General features: G+C 42.5%; 3 protein-coding genes across 3 annotated transcripts; all 3 read left to right on the top strand.

Annotated features, from left to right (window-relative positions):
- The first annotated feature begins 658 nt into the window (after positions 1 to 658).
- Positions 659 to 8434, top strand: LOC115571626 (ER lumen protein-retaining receptor 2). Its single transcript, XM_030401106.1, has 5 exons — positions 659 to 947; positions 2828 to 2928; positions 3152 to 3310; positions 5573 to 5825; positions 7116 to 8434. The coding sequence occupies exons 1-5, from the start codon at positions 857 to 859 to the stop codon at positions 7148 to 7150; spliced, it is 639 nt and encodes a 212-aa protein (XP_030256966.1). The 5' UTR covers positions 659 to 856; the 3' UTR covers positions 7151 to 8434.
- Positions 8435 to 9431: 997 nt separating this feature from the next.
- On the top strand, positions 9432 to 15754 carry LOC115570623 (zinc finger protein 93-like). The gene is made up of 7 exons (XM_030399221.1): positions 9432 to 9666; positions 10183 to 10385; positions 10558 to 10659; positions 10792 to 10887; positions 11862 to 11972; positions 12086 to 12209; positions 13201 to 15754. Exons 1-7 carry the CDS (start codon positions 9639 to 9641, stop codon positions 15180 to 15182), a joined length of 2646 nt encoding a protein of 881 aa, XP_030255081.1. The 5' UTR covers positions 9432 to 9638; the 3' UTR covers positions 15183 to 15754.
- Positions 15755 to 16028: 274 nt separating this feature from the next.
- LOC115571527 (zinc finger protein 135-like) lies at positions 16029 to 22195 on the top strand. Its single transcript, XM_030400972.1, has 7 exons — positions 16029 to 16245; positions 17469 to 17671; positions 18658 to 18759; positions 18888 to 18983; positions 19125 to 19235; positions 19444 to 19567; positions 19776 to 22195. Exons 1-7 carry the CDS (start codon positions 16218 to 16220, stop codon positions 21842 to 21844), a joined length of 2733 nt encoding a protein of 910 aa, XP_030256832.1. The 5' UTR covers positions 16029 to 16217; the 3' UTR covers positions 21845 to 22195.
- Positions 22196 to 22509: the final 314 nt, after the last annotated feature.

The raw sequence follows: 22509 nt of genomic DNA, 5'->3' as shown, positions 1-22509 counted from the left end.
ATGGTGGGGAACATGTCTAATATGTCTAAAATATTATGCGCTGTACAAATGGGAAGACTTGCAGCAAGTGGTTTAAAAACAAGTCCCCAACTACTTTGGTTGTTCGCTAGAACGCTTCAATGCTGTTTTACTGTAAAGCTCCAGAACTGTTTTGTGGACTATGAAACATCACCTGACTTTATCAGCATGGGGGTAAGAGATGATGACGGGATTTTCCTTTGGGGCGAACTTTTCCTTTAATGATGAATCGTGGCGCTCAGCCCCAGTTGAGAAAAACAGCATGATGTGTAAGCTTTTGTGTTCCCTGTGTCTTATAGCTGTCACGCCTCGCACTTATGCCACACTTGCTTTTACAATGTCAGCCTCAAACTAAAATGATGGCAGCAGAGCAGCTGTTTTCTGATAGCATTCCTACAGTTTAAAAAACAAAGTTCTGTTTTAGTTTTAAATTAAATGTATTCTGTTAATGTGACGTCAGGACATTTCTCAACAGGCTGCGTTTCCTTTTACATGGCAGCCGGGAGCTGAAGGGAGAGCCTCGGGTTTCCTATGTTCTCCACAGAGCTCGGAGGCAGCATTCGTGTAACATAATTTATGCAAATTAAGCATCCTTGTGTTTCCATTGGCTGAGCGCTCGAGTGTTTGCCGTCTTGCATTGGACGCTGCTGTCTTGGCCACGTCCCCAAGCCACGTCGCGCTTTGCTCGCCATTTTCCCATCTTCTGAAGCCACAATCAGCCTTTTCTGGTGTCACGGTGTCATTCAGCACTGTCGGGTCACAACTAATTGGTGCCGGAGACGAACCGAGGTTTTTGTAGAGCCTTAAATTGGGTTACTTCCGCCGGCGCTCCGAAAACATGAACATATTCAGGCTAACCGGCGATCTCTCCCACCTAGCAGCCATCATCATTCTGCTGCTAAAAATATGGAAAACCAGATCCTGTGCCGGTGAGTAGTCCCACACCTTTACTTGCAGTTTGCACGACCTCATGCCGTGCAACAGAATGACTCCTGTCCTGCAAATGGACAGTTTATCCAGAAGAAAAATGGTCTCGTTGCTGTCTAACTTCTTGCAGCTCATTAGCCAGCTCGCTGCTAGCTTTAGCTAGCTGGCTATAACAACACTAGATAGTCGTCTGTGAGTGTGTCTGAATAACTGAAGAACATGTTTAAATGTCTGAATGCTGTTCTCAGGAAGAAGTGCCTGTTAAGTCCAGGTAGCAGCAGCTGTCTTGCTAGCTGGCCCAGACAGTGCAGCAGCCCCGCAGTAATGTAACGTTCAGGTGGGGACGAGGGGACCAGAGGGCCACCGCATTTGTTAGTGTGACATAATGGGCCTCGTCATCGTAATTGTTGGGAGTTGAACTGTGCCAGCCTCACGTCTCACACCGGCCTGTCGGTATTCCCACACGTACGTTCGTCCGTCACGTATGAGGAGAAGCGTGACCTTTCTGACGTGGCAGCATTGAGCGCACACATGTTGTGAGCTGGAGATGCAAAGTCAAAGGCTGAATGCCTGCGTTTGCGTTTGCTCAGGGGAAGGCTCTCCTGCAGCGTGCTGTATTATCATGATGAAACTTTGCTGTGTTTTGCTGCTCTTTCAACGGTCAAAGGTCCGGGCTGTGTCATCACTGCAAGACGAGCGGTCGTTATGTCCCTAGCAGGCAGCTCTGCATGCAAAGCCAGTCTGTTCGAGCTCCAGTCCGCTAAACAGCTGCATGCTGGACCTCAATACAAGTCAATACCCGTCTACAGCTGTTTATCTGATCCTCTTAAGTGGCAGCATTAGGTTATGTTTGGATAATAATAATGTAGTGAGCACTGATCAGAGCCCCTCTCCCAGTCTGACAGTGGGTGTGACTGACAGGAGCATGCTGTCACCTGCCAGCACACCAGATAAACAGAGGCCCTGTTCAGACCTGGTGTCAACATCCGTCCTCAGTGATCCAGTCTCGAGTGGACAGCTCCAAGTACAGGTGTGAGTGCAGCCGAGGTACATCAAGGATGCATTTGATATCCAACCAATCAGACCACATTGTGTGTGCGCGCGTCTCCTTGGCCCTGCTGAACAACATAGTGCTCGACAGATGTCCTCTGTGAAAGAAGAAGAAGCCCCAGCGACGGGCAGGATGGGTTACACACTGCTTGATTTGCCTGTGTTTTACTGTAATGCAAATTATGTGCTTTGGACTCTCTAATCTGCCCATGTGAGCAGCAGATGTTTCTGAACACACTGTCTGTTTCAACTAATCGGCGAGTGAGTGAGTGAGTGAGTAACGGCAATAGTCCTAGTAGATAGTAGAAGAAGCTATATAAACTTTGTGAAACTCTGCATGCAACAGATCGCTTACTATTTAGGCCTTCTTGTTAATTCCGCAAACAAAATGTTTCTATATTTGGGTCAAAAACATCATGTCCACGAGGCACATGTTTATGCCAGGTGTGATCTGACGGACTTGGAGCTGCCCACCTGTGATCAGATCATTCAGGGCAGATGTTGATACCAGACTGTTGGTTGCACTGACTAAGCTCTTGGCTGCATGAAGTGAATGTTGAATGAATGAATGAATGAATAAAAGGTTTTGTTCCTCCTGCACAGATATAAAGTGGGTGGGCAGTATGAAAGGAGTAGAGAGCTGTGGAGCCGTGTGTGAGGTCCGTGGTTGACTGAGTTGGAGATGTTGCTGTTTAAAAAGTCATTCCTGCTGTCAGGATGGATAGATGCTCTCCAAATAAGACGACACTCCTGTGGACTGTCTGGAGTCCACGATACAAACTTTCTGGATTGTACAAATGTTTGATTGTCCTGCTCTGCTGTCTCCTAACAGGTATTTCAGGGAAGAGTCAGGTCCTGTTTGCCTTAGTGTTCACCACTCGCTACCTGGACCTGCTCACCTCCTTCATCTCTCTCTACAACACCACCATGAAGGTGAAACACTCACACCTCTCTCTGCACCCTGCAGGGCTCTTTCCAAGCATTAAGCACACAGTGTTTAGGCTAAACAAGTACACCAAGTCGACACACCTGTGTTTACTGAAGGATGATGTTTCCCAGCAAGATGTGACAAATTGATTATGCTCGATTTATATTCGTGACGGACCAGCGATGTTTTATCTTTCATGATTTGGACTATGTTGTCTGTGTCTCTCAGGTCATCTACATTGGATGTGCGTACGCCACCGTGTACCTGATCTATCTGAAGTTCAAGGCAACTTATGACGGGAACCATGACACGTTCAGAGTGGAGTTCCTGGTCGTCCCCGTCGGTGGACTGGCTTTTCTGGTTAACCATGACTTCTCTCCCCTTGAGGTCAGAAATACTGCGCAAACACTCTTTGACCCGTTTCACACATCTGAGTCTGAGTGTGATGTTGACAGCTGTCACAGGTCAACACCTGGTTGTCACTGTAAGCAGAGTATCCAGTCATTTAACATATCATTTCCACATGTAGTGAAGTTTCACTTTTGCTTCTCTCTTCTGGTTATAAGCACACGTCACTCTACCCCCGCATGTGTGTGCTTGTTGTTTCTCTCTCTCTCTCTTTATCCCTGATTCCCTGAGGCTCTTCCTAACTTGCTGGATTCCAAGTAGTGTTTTACTAACTGTGGTTGCGCCATTAAAACTAATGAGATGTCTTGGCTTGTAAAGATATAACTGTAGATTAGTTGTAAGGAAACAATGAAAAGCGGACAGCTGTGTAAAAGGAAGTCAGTGAAGCGTCATAAGCTGTAACACAACAGCCTTAGTGGTAAAAGACAAACCAAAGTGATACCGTAAACTAACCTGACTGTCCTTTCTGAATGTATGTATGAATTTCTTTGATATTTATGTATTTTTTTTTTGTAGTTTCCTCTTTTAAATGTCCATTATGCTACCTGACCAAATTTGCATGGTTTGTTCCTAGTTCACATCAAGTAAGAAAAAAAAAGAAGGAAGGGTCATTACATCACTGAATCTCGCCTTGTGCCAGACTGTGGTGTCAGTTCTATTGAAGTCAATGCAATATGCATGGAAAAACACTAAAACTTTACATATTTTGTATGACTTCAGAAATTGAAAGAACACACTTCAGAGAGCAGGTTAACCAAATGATTGACATAGCTGATAATATCGTGATCAAATGACGCAGGTCCGACTCATTTTCACTGATGAGACTGAACAATTGCACGAATAGGAGCCTTTCCGACACACATTTTTAGGAACAATGTGTTGACCTCTTCTAGTTTAGTTTAGTGTGTTTCTCCACCATTTCCCATTGACTTCAATACAGCTGACCCCACAGGCTGGCACCAAAGCCAGATTCATTAATGTGATGAGTTTTTAAAGTCCCTTCAGTCACATCAGCACTGTATCTAGTGCCAGGTCAAATCTAATCATCACTTTCCAATTCACCACTAATTTCACTGTTTACAGGTCAAATGTAGAAAGCTATAGTCGTTTATTCATTTGCCTCATTCAGCTCTGCATCAGTTACATGGCAGTTAGTACTAAGGTATTTAGAAAGTACTAGCCAGTGTGGTGAAGTTGAACGCTTGCATTATAACGAGGCTAAGTTTGGTTTACAGGCAGCAAAGTCAACTGTTCCCCAGCCTGTACACGTGTCTTCAAGACTCAACCCGTCTGTATCAGCACGGTTGAGACACCAACCTGACTTGGTTGTGTATTTATTAAGACAAGGAGCTTTACTTTCTTTGAACACATGATAAGGCTTTTATATAGAGAAACATTTAGGAATAACTGCAATACATACAGGGCCTACAGAGGATTCGGTGTCCCTCCAGAACCAAAACAAAGTAGCTAGTAATAGTTAGCAGGCCATTTCTATTAGCATTAGGTGTTTATTGACAATAACACTTGACAAATGGCAGCAAACTATCTGCACCCAGCTGTGGCACCTCATACTGATAAATGACAGGGTCACGATGTTTCCAAAAAGAAGCACTTCCTGAATGACTGGGGCTTTTAAAAATCTGCACTTCTGCTTTGCGCCGTTACATAATACATATAGGCTTTACACCTAGGCTACACTCTGCCGCTCAATGTGTTTAGTGCTGACTGTTGCATGTCCTACTTGTAATACATGACACATACAGATGGAGACCATTGCAGCACCTAGGAGTGAAGCTTTTCACAGTAAAACTACTTGGCTAATGCCCCAGCAGGATTCTTGCACATAGAGTCCTTTGTCCTGTTAGTGTGTCAGTCTGAAACTGAAAACTAAAGGTGACTGCTCTTATGAAATCCCAGACTATGGAACAATCTCACCCTCCCATTAGATCTGCTCAGTCTGTTGACTGTTTGGAAAAACTCTTAAAAAAAAACCCCCCTTTTTTTTTAATCAGGCTTTAAATCATCTCAAGGATTCACTCTTTGTTGTTGATGTGAAGCACTTTGTAAACTGTGTTTTGAAAGGTGCTTTATAAATAGTTAATATCATTATTATTTTTCAGTTGGAGTTAACAAAATATCGCGAGGCCAAGTGTGCAAATGTCTTTGAATTCAGTTTGCCTCTCTAGACATCCACGTCCTGTTATTTTTCCACCAACACTGTGTCGTCTTTGTCCGGCTCAGATTCTGTGGACGTTCTCCATCTACTTGGAGTCGGTGGCCATCCTGCCCCAGCTCTTCATGATCAGCAAGACTGGTGAGGCCGAGACCATCACCACCCATTACCTGTTCTTCCTGGGACTCTACAGAGCCCTCTACCTCATCAACTGGATATGGAGGTTCTACTTTGAGGGTTTCTTTGACATGATCGCCATCGTTGCTGGGGTGGTGCAGACCATCCTCTACTGCGACTTCTTCTATTTGTATGTAACAAAAGGTGAGTGCAGCTGCATTTTTTTTTTTAATTTCATAAGACCCAGTAAAATGGTGAGTTTTCTTTTGTCCTGTTGGTTGGTTAGGCATCAAGTAATGCTGCTCGAGAATCAATAACGCTCCACCATTAGTAAGTTTGTACCAGTTTTGAACCGTGGATGAGACTTCATCAGATTGGAGACAGAAAATACCAGACCCACCAGACATCAAAATGCATCTCAAGTCCAGTATACATGTTAGTATTTGAATTCTCAGTATATTGCTGTGCTAGTCACAGAATCGAAACAGACTGTTGCCCTCCTCTCACCACATTTGTATTTCACTTTATCTTGTACATCTTTCATACTTTTCGGGGGCTTCTTTTTTACCAAAGATTTTTTTAAGGAGACATTAGAATACAGCAAAACGTAGAAGGACAAACAGATGGTCACCTATGCAGTAATGCAGACGTGACACTGACTGCATGAACTGACATACATCTCAACCAAAGTCATATCGCGAGGACACACACAGTTAATTTTTTCCTAGTATTGCAAGAATTTATCAGCCTGTAGATTAAACAAAATGTAGTTCTCTCCACACTGAACAGCATCTATCCAGTCAGTCTTTGTTAAACGTTCGGTCTGTAACCATTTCATGTTACAGCTTTCTTGCTGGCAGCTAATGGTATCTTCACTAGATATTTGTCTTGCACAAATATGAGCTGCAATGCTGCCCACATAGATTGTAGGAGAGCAGTCAGCTCTGACTCCAAAATCCTCTTTGTACTGCTCGTATTACCTCCTGCAGGTATGACTGAATGGCTGCACAGCTCCAACTTGTATAGTAATGATCTGCCAGCTGTTCTCCACATTTTCTTCAACATAGACTCCTTCCCGTTTCACCTGCCTGTACACATTTTAGCTCCGCTGTAAAATGGAAAGAACAAAGAGGTTAAAGAGGTCAAAATATCTGATCAGATTCTATCAACGGAATTCTCTCCAAAGACCAGAACTTTTGAAAGAGGATTGTACAGAGCAGTTTAATCTCTTCAGGACTCTTAAAACTATCAAGATGAACCAATTTGAGATGAAAACATTGTTCTTTGGTGGAATAGCTCACATCTCATAGACAAGTTCTCGTCTTGCTATAAACAGTCACGAGCTACGTTAGGAACCAGCACATGAAACCATAACTGCCTGCCTGCAGTGATAAAACATGTTATTTTGAAAACACCCATTCTAATATGAAACAATGTCATGACGTTATGAATGAGTTCCATCTGTGACACCAAACCAATCCTGTCTTGTTTCAGTACTGAAAGGAAAGAAGCTGAGTCTGCCAGCCTAAGTGCCACAGAGGAGCGTTTTGGCAGACTCGCAGAGGAGGATCGGAGGGGAGGAGGAGTTGTTGTGGACACCTCTGACAGCCTCCACCCCGCCCTCCACCACCGCTTCCTCCTCTTCCCCTCCCGCCAGTGCAAGATGCCTGAGACAGAGAGCACGTGGGAGCTGCTGGCTTTCTGCTGATCCAGAATCAGTGGAATCCGAACCCCTGCAGAGGCCAGTCCATGGCCTTCGGATTTCTGTTTGATGCATCTTGCCTTAACTTTTTTATTACTCTGTATAAAGGAAGAAAAAAAAAAAAAACAGAGAAAAGTTTTCTACAGAAAAATGCGTACTCTGAAGATTTGACACATTGGTGAATGAGAGCTGAAGATGTAAAATTGCCTCTGATTTGCCATTGTATGATATTGAAGCGGACTTGTTGTGGTGGGATATTATTGACTCAAGCGTTTGTAATAGTATTTGCAACCGGAATAAATGTGCATTGTTTTTCCTGAATCAATTTGGGGAGGAATTTTGTTGAATCCTCATAAAAATGGTGGTCAAATATTCATGTTCTGCTCTTCTGTTTTTGACCACTCTGCATTCCAATGTATAAAGACTGTCTATTTTAGTTTCCCAATGCCCTTGGTAGAATAGAAGTCCAATATTGATGCAATAATTTATCATTCTCTTTTCAAGAAAAGGAACTCAGATGTAAGTCTTGAGTCTAAATGTTGTTCAGATGTCTTACCAATAGACCGTACGAGATGCTTGTGTGGTTTCTGACTTCTTATCGAACAGAATGCGAGTTAGGAAACAACACATACTGAAGCAAAGGGTTTAAAGGATGCCTATGAACTCTCATCACTGTAAATGGCTCTCTTCCTTTTTGTCGCCCCATCCATTAACCACCGAGGACAGAGTATCACCTGTAAGTAAACGTCATTGCCCACCCATTCATGGCTCCCTTAAACTCACTAGAAAATGTGCTGTGTGTGAATTATCACGACAGAAATGGAAGTCTTTTGTTTTTCTTTTTAGGTGCCAATGTATTTATTTTTACCCTCCTGGTTTCTGATGGACAGAGTCAGTAGAATCGTCCTCCTGTTGTTCATCGCATGAACATCAGGACGAGATCTCCCTGTCGGAGATGAGCACGATCCTGCGAACGCCGTCACACTGAATCCCTGAAGACATATCTGCTTCTATTTTAGTTTTCATGCGGCTCATTCCAAGTTTTACTTTTCATTTCCTACCAGAGCTTTTGCATGATGTTGCCACCACAAATAAAAGACTTTATGGGAAACGTTTGTGTCTATGCTGTTATTACAAAGAGCTCTCCGCTGATTAAACATTGCGCTCCTATATAGCATGTGGTCTTCATTCCACACATTTAAATTGTGGTTTGACTAGCACCTACATTACCCACAATGCAGAGCAGTACGCTTCAGAGGTCAGGGTCGCACATGCCACTCCGCCTCTGTTCTTTGTTTTCTTTTTCAAACTTGTAGTCTTGTAGTTGCCCTAACCAACGCTGACTCAAGTGGCATCACGTTACATCTGTCAGACCTCTCCCGCCTCCCTCTGGAGACACTATAAGGCATTACAAAACATATTTTTTCATTTTTAAATGTTTTTTTTGTTTTTTTTTTATTATTGTTCATATTTGCACGTCTTGCTTTGTCTTGTGGATCATGCATTATGCATTAGTCAGATGCTTTTGAGACTGTAAGAATAGGAGTTGGTCTTCCTGCAGTAGAAGCAGTGGCGGTTCTAGACCAGTTTTCATAGGGGGGCCAGGTTGGGGCCGGCTTATTTGTTAGGGGGCACCTACAACCCGGGAAAAAAGATAAATCCCTCATTCAGACAAAACAGTGTTTACAATTTCAACAATTTTGATTGGGTAGTAAACTGCTGAGACACTTTATTTCTGCCTTTCCCTTCAGAACCAAATCATTGCAAGAAATCTGTCATTGTATTATTAATGCAGACTCCCTGTCAGGGGGGCTACAGGGGGGTCCAGACTTACGGGGGCACTGGCCACTGTTGGCCCCCCCCCCCCCCCCAGATCCGCCCCTGAGTAGAAGTGTGGGGGCTGGTGGGAACTCTTTTCTTTTTTGGCGAGACCAGATAGGAGCATTTATTCTCTTCTTCCATCCGCGGTCGGCAGTATCGCAGCAACCTGAGGACACAAACAAGAGGAACCCAATCTACACTCCAGCCCCGTAGGTGGCAGTAATGTAGGCTACCTGTAGCTGTTTTGACAACCACTTCTGACACCCGAAGAAGAAGAAGAAGAAGAAGAAGAAGAAGAAGAAGAAACAGGATTTAAAGTGACCTGTGGAGGGCAGTAATACGCTTAATAGCGTCTACACTGCCGAAACCGAAAAAGAAGAAGATGAAGAAGAAGAAGAAGGTCCTCAGTGAATGTTGTGACTGATGTAAACATGTCCCGCACTGCTGCCAGACAACAATAAACGTGTCGTTATTGAGCGCGGCGGATAAACGAGATGGAAGTGTTGACGTCAGAGCGGAATTGTGAGTAACTGTTCACCAGCTGCTACTGTGAAATCCCTCAACTGTAACTTTTAGCTAGCAGACTACCTGTTTAACCATTTCACTCCACTTCAGTTATGGTTTCATCGAGTTTCACAGAGGAAAGTGTTAGCCAGTGTCCACGCTATGTGTTGTTTTACCGTCGGGCCATATGAAATGCAGAGAAACACACACCGTGCAGCTAATGTGCCACTTTAACTGGCCAGGTAAATAAACGCAAAGACATATTCTGTGTACGACTCTGAGGGAATGACCTAATCAAGTAAAAGTGTTTTTGGGGAAAAATGTATTTCCAATATTAATGACTTAATAATACAAACTTTTGTCCGTAGGTGACTAAAGGAGTTGTTCTCAGGGGAAAATAAGGTGCCAGTGCACTGTTTGAAACTAGAAAAGTGGCAGGGTCCGCCACAGATAAACAAAGTAAAACAGCGTGAAACAAGATATTTCTTTTGTGGTGAACTACAGAGTAGTTAACCTGCTTGTGTTACCATCCAGGTGCCCCTCTCCCCCTCTCCGCTCTGAGACTCCTGGTCCCGCCGGTCCGGCTGCTCTCAGCAGCCATGTGGCAGACCCTCCAGCAGAGAGTTGTGGCTGATTATGGGATGCTTGAGGAGTTTGTTTCCATGGTTACAGACATTGTCCCAGAGCTTCTCAACACTCGTCAGAGGGCCCAGCTCACCCTGGGCCTCAGAGCACGGGTGAGCACGATCATTATCATGACATTTTAAGAATTGAAGTGTTATTTTTTTTTTGATATAGTCACCAAGAATATGACAGTGGATTGATATGAAGATCGAAATGACATAGGGAGGAAGTTTGAAGTGTTTTCTGCTTTTGTGGTTCTGAGTCACCGCTGCATTGTTGTTGCAGCTGATCCTGGAGTTGTGTCAGGGTGAAGCGACTGCTGACTTTGAGCTCATTCAGCCACACCTGGACAGAGTGCAAACGCTCACAGAAGCATGGGGAATGGAGGTGAGTTTGGAGTGTTACTGCTTCAATTGAATGGCAAAAAGCACATTGCGAGAAGTGAAGTTCTCTGTCAAATGAACAACGGAGGTGTAATCTGTTCTATTTTTTTATAATGCTCACGTCATGTTATGGCAGGTTGGTGTTGCACATAGGGAGGTGTCACTCTCAGAATTTGTGGATCTGGTTAAGAACTTGCTGAAAAATCCGGAGGAAAGGGAACATTTCTTTCAGGTCAGTGCCACTGTCGCACCTTGAATTTGTTCTGTGTGTAAGTCCTTCAGATCCTGAGCCGTATGCAAAAGCCCAGCCGGAAAGATGCACTTGAACACACCGCTAAGAATACAGCTGACGTCTGACTGGCGGCCAGCTTTGTCGGGGCTCTAAGACACAATGAACGATTGTATCAAAGAGGCAAAGTTGGTTTTTCCAAAATTCTATTTGAGTAGTTTCATTTTGTTCCAGGTGTCTATGGTTGTGATTTTTTCACACAATTTCCCCACTGTAATTCTCCATAAATAAAGATGAAGAGTTGGCAGGTCATCCAGATTTAAGTTATGGGACCTCTGTAATGTATATAAATGAACTGATGTGTCACAATACTCCAAATTCCCAATTCAATTTGACCTCCAGTTTTAAAGTCACAACTCAATTAGAGTCGATTTATAATTTTGGGTTGTTTTTTTTTAGCGCTATGCATCGTCAGACTGTCGCATCTGGGTTTGTAAAGATAAACAGATCATTGGTCTTCTGCCCTGACAACTGTCAATACATTTTCAAATTCTTCTTTATAAAGCTAGGGGTGTTTTACGACAACAGACTTTATCCTGGTGGCTTTTTGCAGGTTAGAGTCGGACAAGTTCAAGTAATATTCCCCAAAAATACAGATTGCAGAGTTCAACAACAAATACCAGCCTTCAGCGATTCAACAATAAAGAACAAAAGAGAGAAATGAAAATGAAAGAAAAAAAATACTGGGAGAAACATTGATCCTGAAATCTCATTTTGATTTATTTTTTTTACTTAGAATTGAAATTGTGACACCTCTATAAATAAATGTACACTCTGTGTGTCTCCATACTGCGGTCAGACTACTTCCTTTCACATCTAAAGTCTTTGTCTGAAGTCTTGTAACTGTGATTGTTTGTTAAGGTCAGTCATTGTACTTTTCAAGTGTTTGTAAAGACTTCATTTAATACTCTTTTCAGAATGTTTTCCCGAAAGAGTTTGGCGCCACATATGATGAAGCACTTTGCACCTTGATGTGGTTGTTTCTGTCCAGACTTGAAAAGTTCCTTCCTCTTCAATCTTTCCAACAGGTAAAGAACGGACATAAAGCGTCACAATGACTTTCGGTAGTTTTGACCTCACTTCAGGCTGCAGCTCTGAATTTTGCTGTTTTCTATGCCGACACATTTCTTGCTTTCTTCAGGTTGCCTCCGTGTTTGGTGAGGTGTCCTCAGTTTTGGAGGAATGTATGGACTCTGTGTCTCGACATGAGGAGCTCAAAACTCTGCTGCAGTATCAGAAAGGCCTCAGTCACCTGGATCACAGTGGCAAGTCTCTATAGTTACTTATTCTCCTCAAGAACTCGTGGGTATTTTAGTTTAGTTTTTTCCCCACCATTGTACTTTTTGAGAGAACATCAACCTCCAGTCTTTTTTGTTGATGCTGCGGAGTATAATGGCCGTCAGTTAGGCAAGTTATATCGTATCAAAAAATGTTTTAATAAAAGAGCAGATTCATGGAGCAGTTTGTACTTGGTGTGGATGTGAGCCTGTTCCATTTAACTCATCCACAAACATTGTGTTAATGCAGATGTACTTTATATAATGATCACTTTACCTTATTGAAACGATTAGTGGTATTTACCAGCTTTTATTTGGTAATTATGATTTGTGGTGGAACAATCAACAGTAAGATGACTACAACAGACAATCACTTTATTTATGAGTTAATCTGAAAACCCATTTGAATTGTCAGTCTATTAAAATCTATTAACTCTATTTAGACCGACACATAGTCCAATTCACTACCTGCACAATGTAGTGTGACTTATATCTTTGTTACTTAACCTGTGATAGTCAGCTTTGTACATAGTGTTAACAGTATATACTGTTAGTTTTTCTATATAGTGTTTTCATCATCATTGATCGTGTTGATAATTACCTCAAGATTGAGGTTAGCCAGTGAGTTGGACTTGCTGTCTACAAAAATGAAGAAAAGCATTTTGACTCTTTCAAATGTCGCTAATGGTTATCTTGGACACTGAAGTGATCACAAACACTTTATACAAAAATAACTGTTAAATACTGTTAACAGGATGTACAACACCAGGTTAACTGAGAACACTGAAGTAATTAGCTAAACAACATGACTGCGGCTTGAGTCAAAGCCTTCTCTTGGTGACGCATTTCTGAAGTCTGTCTTTTATAAGTACGAATATAGCATATATATATAGTAATGATTTACACTCACCTGTTAGTGTTGAGGTTAAGTCTTTTTTTTTTTTTTACCATATTATAGCCATATTTGTTGTCTTTTCAGATGGATCCTGGGAGGGTGCCTGCATTATTTCAGCTCTTCAACTTCCCCGTGTAGAGGGAGCTGAGACAGATGAAGCACAACCACAAGCCAACATCATGAATATTTTACTATCCTGTACATCAGATTTGGAGAATGGGTCCTCAACATTGCCGCATTCAACAGACACGATCACGGAAGATCCAAAAAGTGAGGTAACTGTTGATGAGACTAAATTTACTCCTGGGGAAAATGGAGCAGCTGTTATTTTGGTTAATGCTACAAGACAAGAAGAAAATATAGGCCTTCTTCAAGGTCAAGTGGATGGCGCGTCTCACCGCCTCAAACAATGCTTTGTTGAGCTAAAACGACTGGACATGCCGCCGTCTTTGCAGTCTCGACCGGTGAGACAAAACAGAGGCCTGAGGATGAAAAAACTCCTGTTGGAAGAGAAAAGAGGTCTTCGCGAAGAGGCCCTCTGTGCCTACAAATCAGCTTCTAGAAGAGCCAACCCCTCAAACGCAGCTCTTTCAGAGGCCTCTGACAATGAGGATTCAAGTATTAAAGACACGTATATGGCTCCGATCAACGACTGCAGCGAAGGTGACTCGTGGTCTTACTACTCAGATGTGGACTCCTGCCATAAGACTACAATTGGTAGTCCAAGTATGGCTGATTCTTGGTCTAACTACTCAGATGATGCAGGTTCCTTTGTGACTTCTGACAGGAGTTATACCGAAGATGATTCATTGTATAGCTGCTCAAACCAGGACCCTCCCTTCATGATTCCTAAAAATGTGTCATCAACCAGCAGACAGCAGGGCATCTCCAAAGTCAAAGCTCCAAAAAAGACTCGTCCGTTCCAATGCTTAGTCTGCCATGAGCTGGTGAATACAGGCATGAGAGCTCACATGAAAATCCACTTTCCAACTGGCGATTACGCCTGTCCTAGATGTGACAGCAGGTTTAAATCATCCTGCTCTTTAAAGGCGCACTTAAAAAGGACCTGCTTTGAGCACAATCAGCAGAGGGTGGATCCGGAGAAGCCAGACGAAGCCAAGAATCTTTACAAATGTGACAAATGCGAAAAGGCATTCAAGTACAAAGTCTCGCAAGAAAGACACAACCTGACCCACAGCGAACTCTACTGCAACGTGTGTAGGAGGGTTTTACGAGACTCGGCAGCACTGGCTCGGCACAAGGCTTCTCACACCATGTTTCAGTGTAACCGCTGCGTAGAGACCTTCACTCATTTCAAGTTCTTGCTCAGGCATTGTCAACACATCCACAAAATCTGCAGGCCATATAAATGCCACCACTGTCTGAAACCTTTATCCACGCTCGGTCGCTTAATCGAACATGAGTGGAAACACACGGGTCACCTCCCATTCCGGTGCGCTCAGTGCGGCTTGAGATTCAGAAACGATGCCGATCTCATTTCACACCAGAGGGTCCACACCAGAGAGAGACCCTACCTGTGTGCGGACTGTGGCAGGACTTTCTCCCAGAATTCCAACTTGTTGCGGCACTTGCATTGCGTCCACAGCGAGTCTCGAAATGAGAAAAGGCATTCTTGCACCCAGTGCGAGAAATCTTTTAAGGAGAAAGGAACCCTGAAAAAACACCAGAGGACCAAACACCTGAATGAACTGTTCCGTCATCCATGCCCATACTGTGGCAAAATGGTCTCCGCATCGACCATGACCAGACATAAATTAATACACACGGGGGTCAGACCTTTTAAATGCACCGTGGCTGACTGTGACAAACACTTCAGGTCAACTTGTGAAGTGAAGAGGCATGTCCTCATACACCATACTACAGAGAGACCATATAAATGCGATGTCTGTGGCAAGGGCTTTATAAAAATGTTTTCTCTCAAAGCTCATGCTCAAATACACACGGGAAAGAAGCCTTTTGTTTGTCATATCTGTGGCAAGGCTTTCCTTAAGCTCTACAGCATGCAGAGACACAAAAAACTCATACACACATCTGTAACAGAGTAATCCTCCTCGCTTCTCAGTCATATTCTCAGTTAAAAAGCAGCAAGCCAGCATCTCAAGAAGATAAAGACTTTTACTTTACTTCTTAAACCCGCTGAAGTTTTAAAAGGGGTCTGTGAACACAACATTGGGGTTAAGAAGTAATTGTGACTGAAAGCTTTATCAAACAAATTTGTTGCACTTGACACAAGACTGCACCGATCTTGACAACTGACTTCGTAGTATCTTGTATACGATGGCATTAAAGGGTTAATATTTGAGGTTGCTCTTATTGCCCAGCATCAAGTCACATGAGGAAAACTTGTAATGGAGCAGGTCACATTAATGGGAAATCTCTTTAAACCCAATAAGATATTGCATTAAACAGATGGAAGATTTGATCTAAAAAGGTCTGTGTTCAGAAAAAATGATTTTTTTTGTTTGTTTGTTTGTTTGTTTTTATGTAGTTTTTTTCTTTTTGATACAAAATATGTATGTTTTATTGTTTTTTTGTAATTATTACTTTGTGTTTGATTGAGAAGATTGAAAGTGTGTGTAATGAGCCTAAATAAAACAATGCGCAACGTGTCGTGTTATATGGTTTGTGCTTTTTGTCAGTAGCAGAGCTGAAATTTGTTTAACCGTGATTTGGAGGAGGGGAAACGTAACCAGTAAAGCTAGACTCGTACAGTTTCTTGGTTATAGATACACAGAGGACGTTAGATGGTTGTGAAAATAAAATAAATAAATCCAACACATGGCAAATTAAAACATTTTTTTAGTTCAGTTTAATTTAAATACAGCGGATATGCAATATGTGACAGGTAGAGGGATAAAGAGGAACTAAAGAACGACGAAGCGGAACGTCTCAACGCCTGCTGCTACCCATCGGATTGTTATTCCGAACGGAACGTAAAGCAACCGTTGACGCACAAAAAAGATACCCTCAGTGACTTGGGGCTCTGCGACTCAACTGGTGTAACACATATTAAGTTTGACTTCGGTCGAGCGACGGACATATTTCTCCTAACTGTAATGTAACTGGAGTGAGTACACAGGATGGACGGAGGAGTTTCCAAAGGACCCGGTGAGTAGAGACAATAACAGACAACTGTTTGGCTAGGCCGCAACGCAGCCCGCGCGCGGGAATGCCACTGCTAACTTGGTCAGGAACGAGCAGTATTCGTAGAGAAATTACTACGTGATGTGTTGAAATATATTTGTCGATTTCCGCCTGTATGTTTTTATTAGCATTTCAACGGACAACGTTAGCTAGGTTAATGACGTGACATATACGAATTGGCAGTTTTGGTATACATGCTAATGCTAGCATAAACGTTATGCTAAGTTGGTTTACGCTAGCTAAACAGGCTGCAGTGATAAAGTCAAATGAATTCGCGAGACAAGTGTCTTTATTCATTACAAAATAACTTTCATAGCCCTTTAAGCAGTTGCCAGACAAATATATGTGCATGGTGGATGTTCGTAAATATATTGACAATGTATATATCCCTTCAGTTATGATCTTTCAGCTAACGTTAGGTCTTATTTCACGGAAATGAATCCGACACAATCCGCCAGAGCCAGCGCTTGCATTTAGGTGTTTATGCAAAAATCACAAAGAATTGCAAATCCTGATTTACCATGGATTTGTCATCGGTTCGTTTATTAATGTATGATTGGCACACCAAGGACAGGTTGGCACGATCAAGGATTAAATAGAAATCTTTTTTGGCCCTATTAAGTTAATCTGCCAAGATATAAGAACACAGTTTTACACAGGCGTGTAATAATAAAACTATTGCAAATGCAGATATGGTTCGAATTGTGGGTTTCGATATGTTCAGTGAATCACTAATTGTACTTCTGGAATTACTGCATTGGTGCCACTGAGGCTTACATTTACCATCGGGATAGGGAGAGAGAAATTGCTGAAAATTTGGGAAAAATACATTTGTGTGTGTAAATTAACTAAGGTGAACAAACGACTGAGTTTACTCATTTGACTTTGTGTTTTGACATATGACAGTTCTTTGTTTTTAGTTTCGTATTTGCTCTGAGATCGATTTTGCTAGCTCGTTTCAAAGTAGTTTAAGGGAATGCTATGCGTGGTGCTCACAGTATTGGAAAGAAAGGCCTTTGAATAGATACAGAGCAATATTTCTGCACATAAGAGGCACGGGGAAGCCATTTCTTGTTGGCTTAATTACTGTATATGCAAAATTCTGATTATTTTCAGCCTTGCTGTAGTTTAAAAGTATTACTGTCATCCATTCAAACATTTTAAAAATGTTATTTCCTTGTTTGCAGGTCCCTCTCTACCTCTCTCTGCCCTGCGGCTTGTGGTCCCACCCATTCGGCTGGTCTCTGCAGCCATCTGGCAGACAGTGGAGCAGAAAATTGTGTCAGATTATGGGCTGCTCGAGGAGTTTGTATTTATGGTTACAGAAATTGTACCTCAGCTTCTCTCCACCAGGCAGCGGGCTGAGCTCATTTTGGGTCTCAGAGCAAGGGTGAGTAGGAATTTAAAGCTTGTGTTCTTCAAAACATTGATAAATAATTCAGTAAGTATATTTAATAGAGACAAAATGCCATGGCTGTAGCAATTGGTAGATAGTGATGTATGTAAATATCACAGAACCATCAGAACTGCCCCTATATCTATTGGTCTCTATCACAATTGCATAACATTTTATTTTGAATAGCTACAATGTGAAAAGGCACTGTTCTGTTTGTAGTCGCAGAGATGGATAGTCTATAACATTTTGAAATTAAATTGTTGTATTCTAACAGGCAATAGTGGATTTGAGACCCATACAAGGACTCTGTTCCATGTAGTGTGTGCAAGCCTTTGGACAGAAAATGTTTAGTTTTCTGTAGATGTCATACTGATGCCGAATATTGCTATTGCAAAGGGATGGATTACTTTTAAATGTGGTGGATGGTTTTAAATTGCACCTAATTTTGGAAGATTGTTAAACTGGCCGGCACATATTGTCTCCGTCATCCACACTAAAACTGTCGCTCTAGTTTTTCCTATTTACTTTCTTTCCTGTTCAAATGATACAAAGGCCCTTTCTAAATAATCTTTCGCCTCTAATATAAGTAGTTTGTCAGCTCACGTTGTGTTTGATTTGCATGTTCCCTGTTGGGACTGTATCCAGTTTTCCAATGACTTGCGGCCTCCTTCTTGTGGGACACTGTAATTCTGAAACGAGTATACGTACCTGTGTCTTTACAAGATGTCAGTCGGGAGGTTGTCACAGACTCACTGTTTCAGGAAAGACAAGGCACGGGGGTGGTATATATCTAAAGCATTTAGATGTTAACATAGCGTTTCATTTGTCAGAGAAATGTGCCTGACCTTAGAGACTTTGTGGGAGCTTATTCACACAAAGATTCACACGCCAAGTGTGAATGGAAACAGAACAGCCCCGTCTGCATTGTGTCCTCAGAATTACAGTACTTGTTTATCATTGCTGCTGTCCTCTGTTTGTAGCTTATACTGGAGTTGTGTCGCTCTGAGGAGACGGCTGACCTCCAGATTATTCAGCCACATCTTGACCGAATGCAGAACCTTAGATCTCTGTGGAACGTGGAGGTGAGTGTGAAACTGCAGTCAACATGAAGCAGATGAAGTAGGGTTTTTACATTTGTATATGTCACTGTTTGGGAAGCACTGATCCGAGAGTGTGCTTTTTGTGTGTTTTTTTCCATCTTGTATTGCAGAGTGATAACGCAGAACAAGGGGAATCTGACTCACATTTCCTGGGCCTGGTCCAAAACCTGCTGAGAGATCCTGATGAGAGAACAAACTTTTTCCAGGTACGTTTTGGTTGTATGCTTGAGTTGACACAGCAAAGGTGAATGCTGAACTTTATATTACTGTGAATTCTTTGTTTTATGTCCTACTCCTGTTTGTCCTGTAACAGATATTTGACATTTATGAATTTATTTGGGTTCCAGGATGTTTTCCCAGGAGATTTTGGGCCCACATATGACAAAGCAATCCAGACATTGATGTGGCTGTTTCTGTCCAGACTTGAGAAGCTTCTTCCTTCCCAAACTCTGCAACAGGTAGAATTTCAGTTTGTTACAATAAGGTTTTGTGCTTTTGCATTTGATTGGCACAAGCACTGACTGCTAGTCTCTTATAGTCTGCTTCCTTTCAATTTTTTTTTTAAATACATTATCAGTGTAGTGTTGTAAAATTCTGAAATATTCCTAAAATATAAGGAAGATGTACTGCTGTTGGCTCACATTAGTTGTAATTTGTCTTTATCAGATTGCCTCTCTGCTCAGTGACGCCTCGTCCGTTCTGAATGAATGCATGGAGACATTCGCTCAACCTCAGGATCTCAAAACCCTGCTGGGCACTCAGAAAGACCTAAACCAGTTAGAAGACATAGGTGAGCTTCTTCGAACTTCTTTGACATATTGAAATAATGTAACATATATTCAGAGCTTTATTTGGTATAGAAACCAAACATTGCACTGAACATAAGTCTTACCAATTCTTTTTCATTCAACAGAAGTGGTCATGTAGATTCAGAACATGGAACACTGCTTTTTAATCTGTTCTGTCAATTAAACAGTTCTTGTGGTCTCTCTTTTCAGAATCCTACGTTGTTGACAGTGGCATCCTGTCAGCTCTCTGTCTCCCTCCTGTGGAAAGAGTTGTGATTGTCAATGAACAAACAGAGACAGATGCAGAAAGCGGACTTGTGTATACAGTCTGCACAGAGATGGAGGTGGAATCTGAGAACAAAGAGGTGTACATGGAGGGAACTGGGAACTCTGAAGAGTGCGTTCAGACCCAGTGGTTTGGTCTCGGCAGCGAAGTGAAAGCAGAAATGGACACTGTGGTTACAGATCCCATCGAAGGGGCCGAAGCCAGTGACGGTGAAATGCCAGACGACAACCATGATGAACAATCTGGAACACTGATGATCGGGGAAGACGGCCAGGTGACTGTACTTGATGGCGCGGAGAAGAAGCCAAATAAACGTGGTAGGAAAAAGAAACGTCCTGAAGATGAAGACTTTGAATTGCCAAGCAGAGTGAGGGGCAAACAAGAAGATCCAGAATTTGATGTCATGGGTGAACGACCAGTGCGAAAGAACCGTGGACTCAAGATGAAACGCTACCTGTCGCAGTGGAGGAAAACTGGCAAGACACAGAGCAGTAATACTGCTACCAGTGGTCCTAAAAAGTTTGCCAGGTCCCAGAGTTCAACCAAAAGCAGTGAATTGGACAAGAGAACATGCAAAGTGTGCGGCAAAGTGGTGAGTCATGCAAAGTTCTTAGAGCGTCACATGAATCGACACTCAGAGGAGCTGCCCTTTTCTTGTCCTAACTGTAAAAGGTTTTATAAGAGCTTGCGGTACTTGCAGCAACACAGATGTCCAAATGCGACCAAAGCAAAGCCTGGCAGGAAAGCAAAGGAACAAGAGACGGGAGCAGATGAAGGTGAACAGTCTTCTAGTGGGGTTCTTTGTGAGGCAACCAATGAAGATCAGCCGCCAGACAACACAGGCCAGGATCCTGATTACACGCCCTCAGGTGAGAGGAGGCCCTCAAGAGAATCGGACCAAACAAGTCCTGATGGAAACAAAAGTGTGTTGGAAGGTCCGTTCTACTGTCCTCACTGCAGCGTCGAGTTTAAGTGCAAACAAACTTTTAGGTTCCATTTAAGAAACATTTGCTACAATGAGCAACAGGTGGATCCTGAGAAGCCTGAGGATGTAAAGCATTGTTTCAGGTGTGATGAGTGCGACAAGGCGTTCAAGTACAAATCAACATTGGATTCCCACAAACAAACTCACAACCCGCTGTACTGCGAGGTGTGCATGAAGCTAGTGCGAGACTCTGAGGCACTGGCAATGCACAAAGAGTCCCACACCCCTTTTCAGTGCAACCAGTGTGAGGAGAACTTTCCTGTATTCAAGGCACTTCATAAGCACTACATTGACGTCCATAATCCCATTGAGCCTTTCACCTGCACCCACTGCCAGACCACTTTTGCCAGTTTGAAGCGATTCATCAGACATGAGTGGAAGCACACCGGTTACCAACCGTTTCAGTGCACTCATTGCAGTAAACGATTCAGATCGTACTCTGACCTTGTGGAGCATCAGAAAAAACACACCAAAGCGTATCCATTCCTCTGCTGGGAGTGTGGCAAGAAATTCCGGCACGGCGTTACCTTGACCAGGCACGTGGAGCGCGTGCATCACTCCGGTGAACCTGTTACGGAGAAACCCATGCCAATCTTCACCTGCGCTCAGTGCGGGAAGACCTTCACTTCAAGAAGATGCCTTCTGAAACACGATAATTTCCATCACAAAGGGCTGCGTTTCCCCTGCGAGCACTGTGGAAAAGGATTCTTTGGCAAAGACGCTTTGGTGAGGCACACTTTGATTCACACAGGCGAAAGGCCTTTCAAGTGTGACGACTGTGATAAGTCTTTCAGATCTGCTGCAGAATTAAAGATTCACAGGAGATACCATACAGGGGAAAGACCATTTAAGTGCAGCATCTGTCAAAAAGGTTTTGTTCAGTCCTGCTTTCTCACATTACACATGCGAACCCATACAGGAGAGAGACCATATGTTTGTACAGTATGTAGCAAGGGCTTTTCCAGCTTGCATGGCCTGAAAAGACACAGGAGGCTTGTTCATGCATAGTTTATGTTAATAAGATGCTAATTCCAATGGGGGTGTTCTGTTCCCCTTAGTGAAGGAGCTGAAAACGTGAACTTGAGGAATATAATTTGACCTTGCTTAAGGACACTTCAGCAGTTTGTAAGTTGAAGGACATTTTCTTTAAAATGCCAGCCACATTGTTCTTTCTGTGGCCTTCACAGCTTAAATTGTTGAGGACTGTGTAATTGTATAGTGCATTACAAAAATGTAACTGTATTTTTTACAGAAATGTTTGCTGTAGTTCTACATAATATTTGTATGTATAAATGATATAAACCTTTGTTCCTTGGGGAATTTATTTCATTTCTTGAATAAATTAAACATTTGATTCTAGGTGTCATTGGATTTACTCTAGAATGAAGTCATGCGTATGTTCGATTTTTATTGTTTCTTGTTGGAAGAATTTGGGGCTGGATTTCATATATAATGCTGTATATCTAGTTTGGTGTTGATCGAGTCAAATTTAGAAAAGTAGATGTCACTTTACTGAGGATTTTTTGTAAAACAACTTCACCTGTACTTGTGTGTCCAATTTTAAGTCAATCCACTGTGCCGCATCTAATAAATCAGAGACAGCTTAACAACAAACTAAGATGTAACTTTATACAGCTTTAAACAGCTCCAGTCTCCCCTCACTATGTTAGTAC

Source organism: Sparus aurata, chromosome 20, assembly GCF_900880675.1.
Source record: "Sparus aurata chromosome 20, fSpaAur1.1, whole genome shotgun sequence".
Taxonomy (NCBI): domain Eukaryota; kingdom Metazoa; phylum Chordata; class Actinopteri; order Spariformes; family Sparidae; genus Sparus; species Sparus aurata.
The sequence above is the reverse complement of the archived record's forward strand: the minus strand, read 5'-3'. Positions and strand labels throughout refer to the sequence as shown.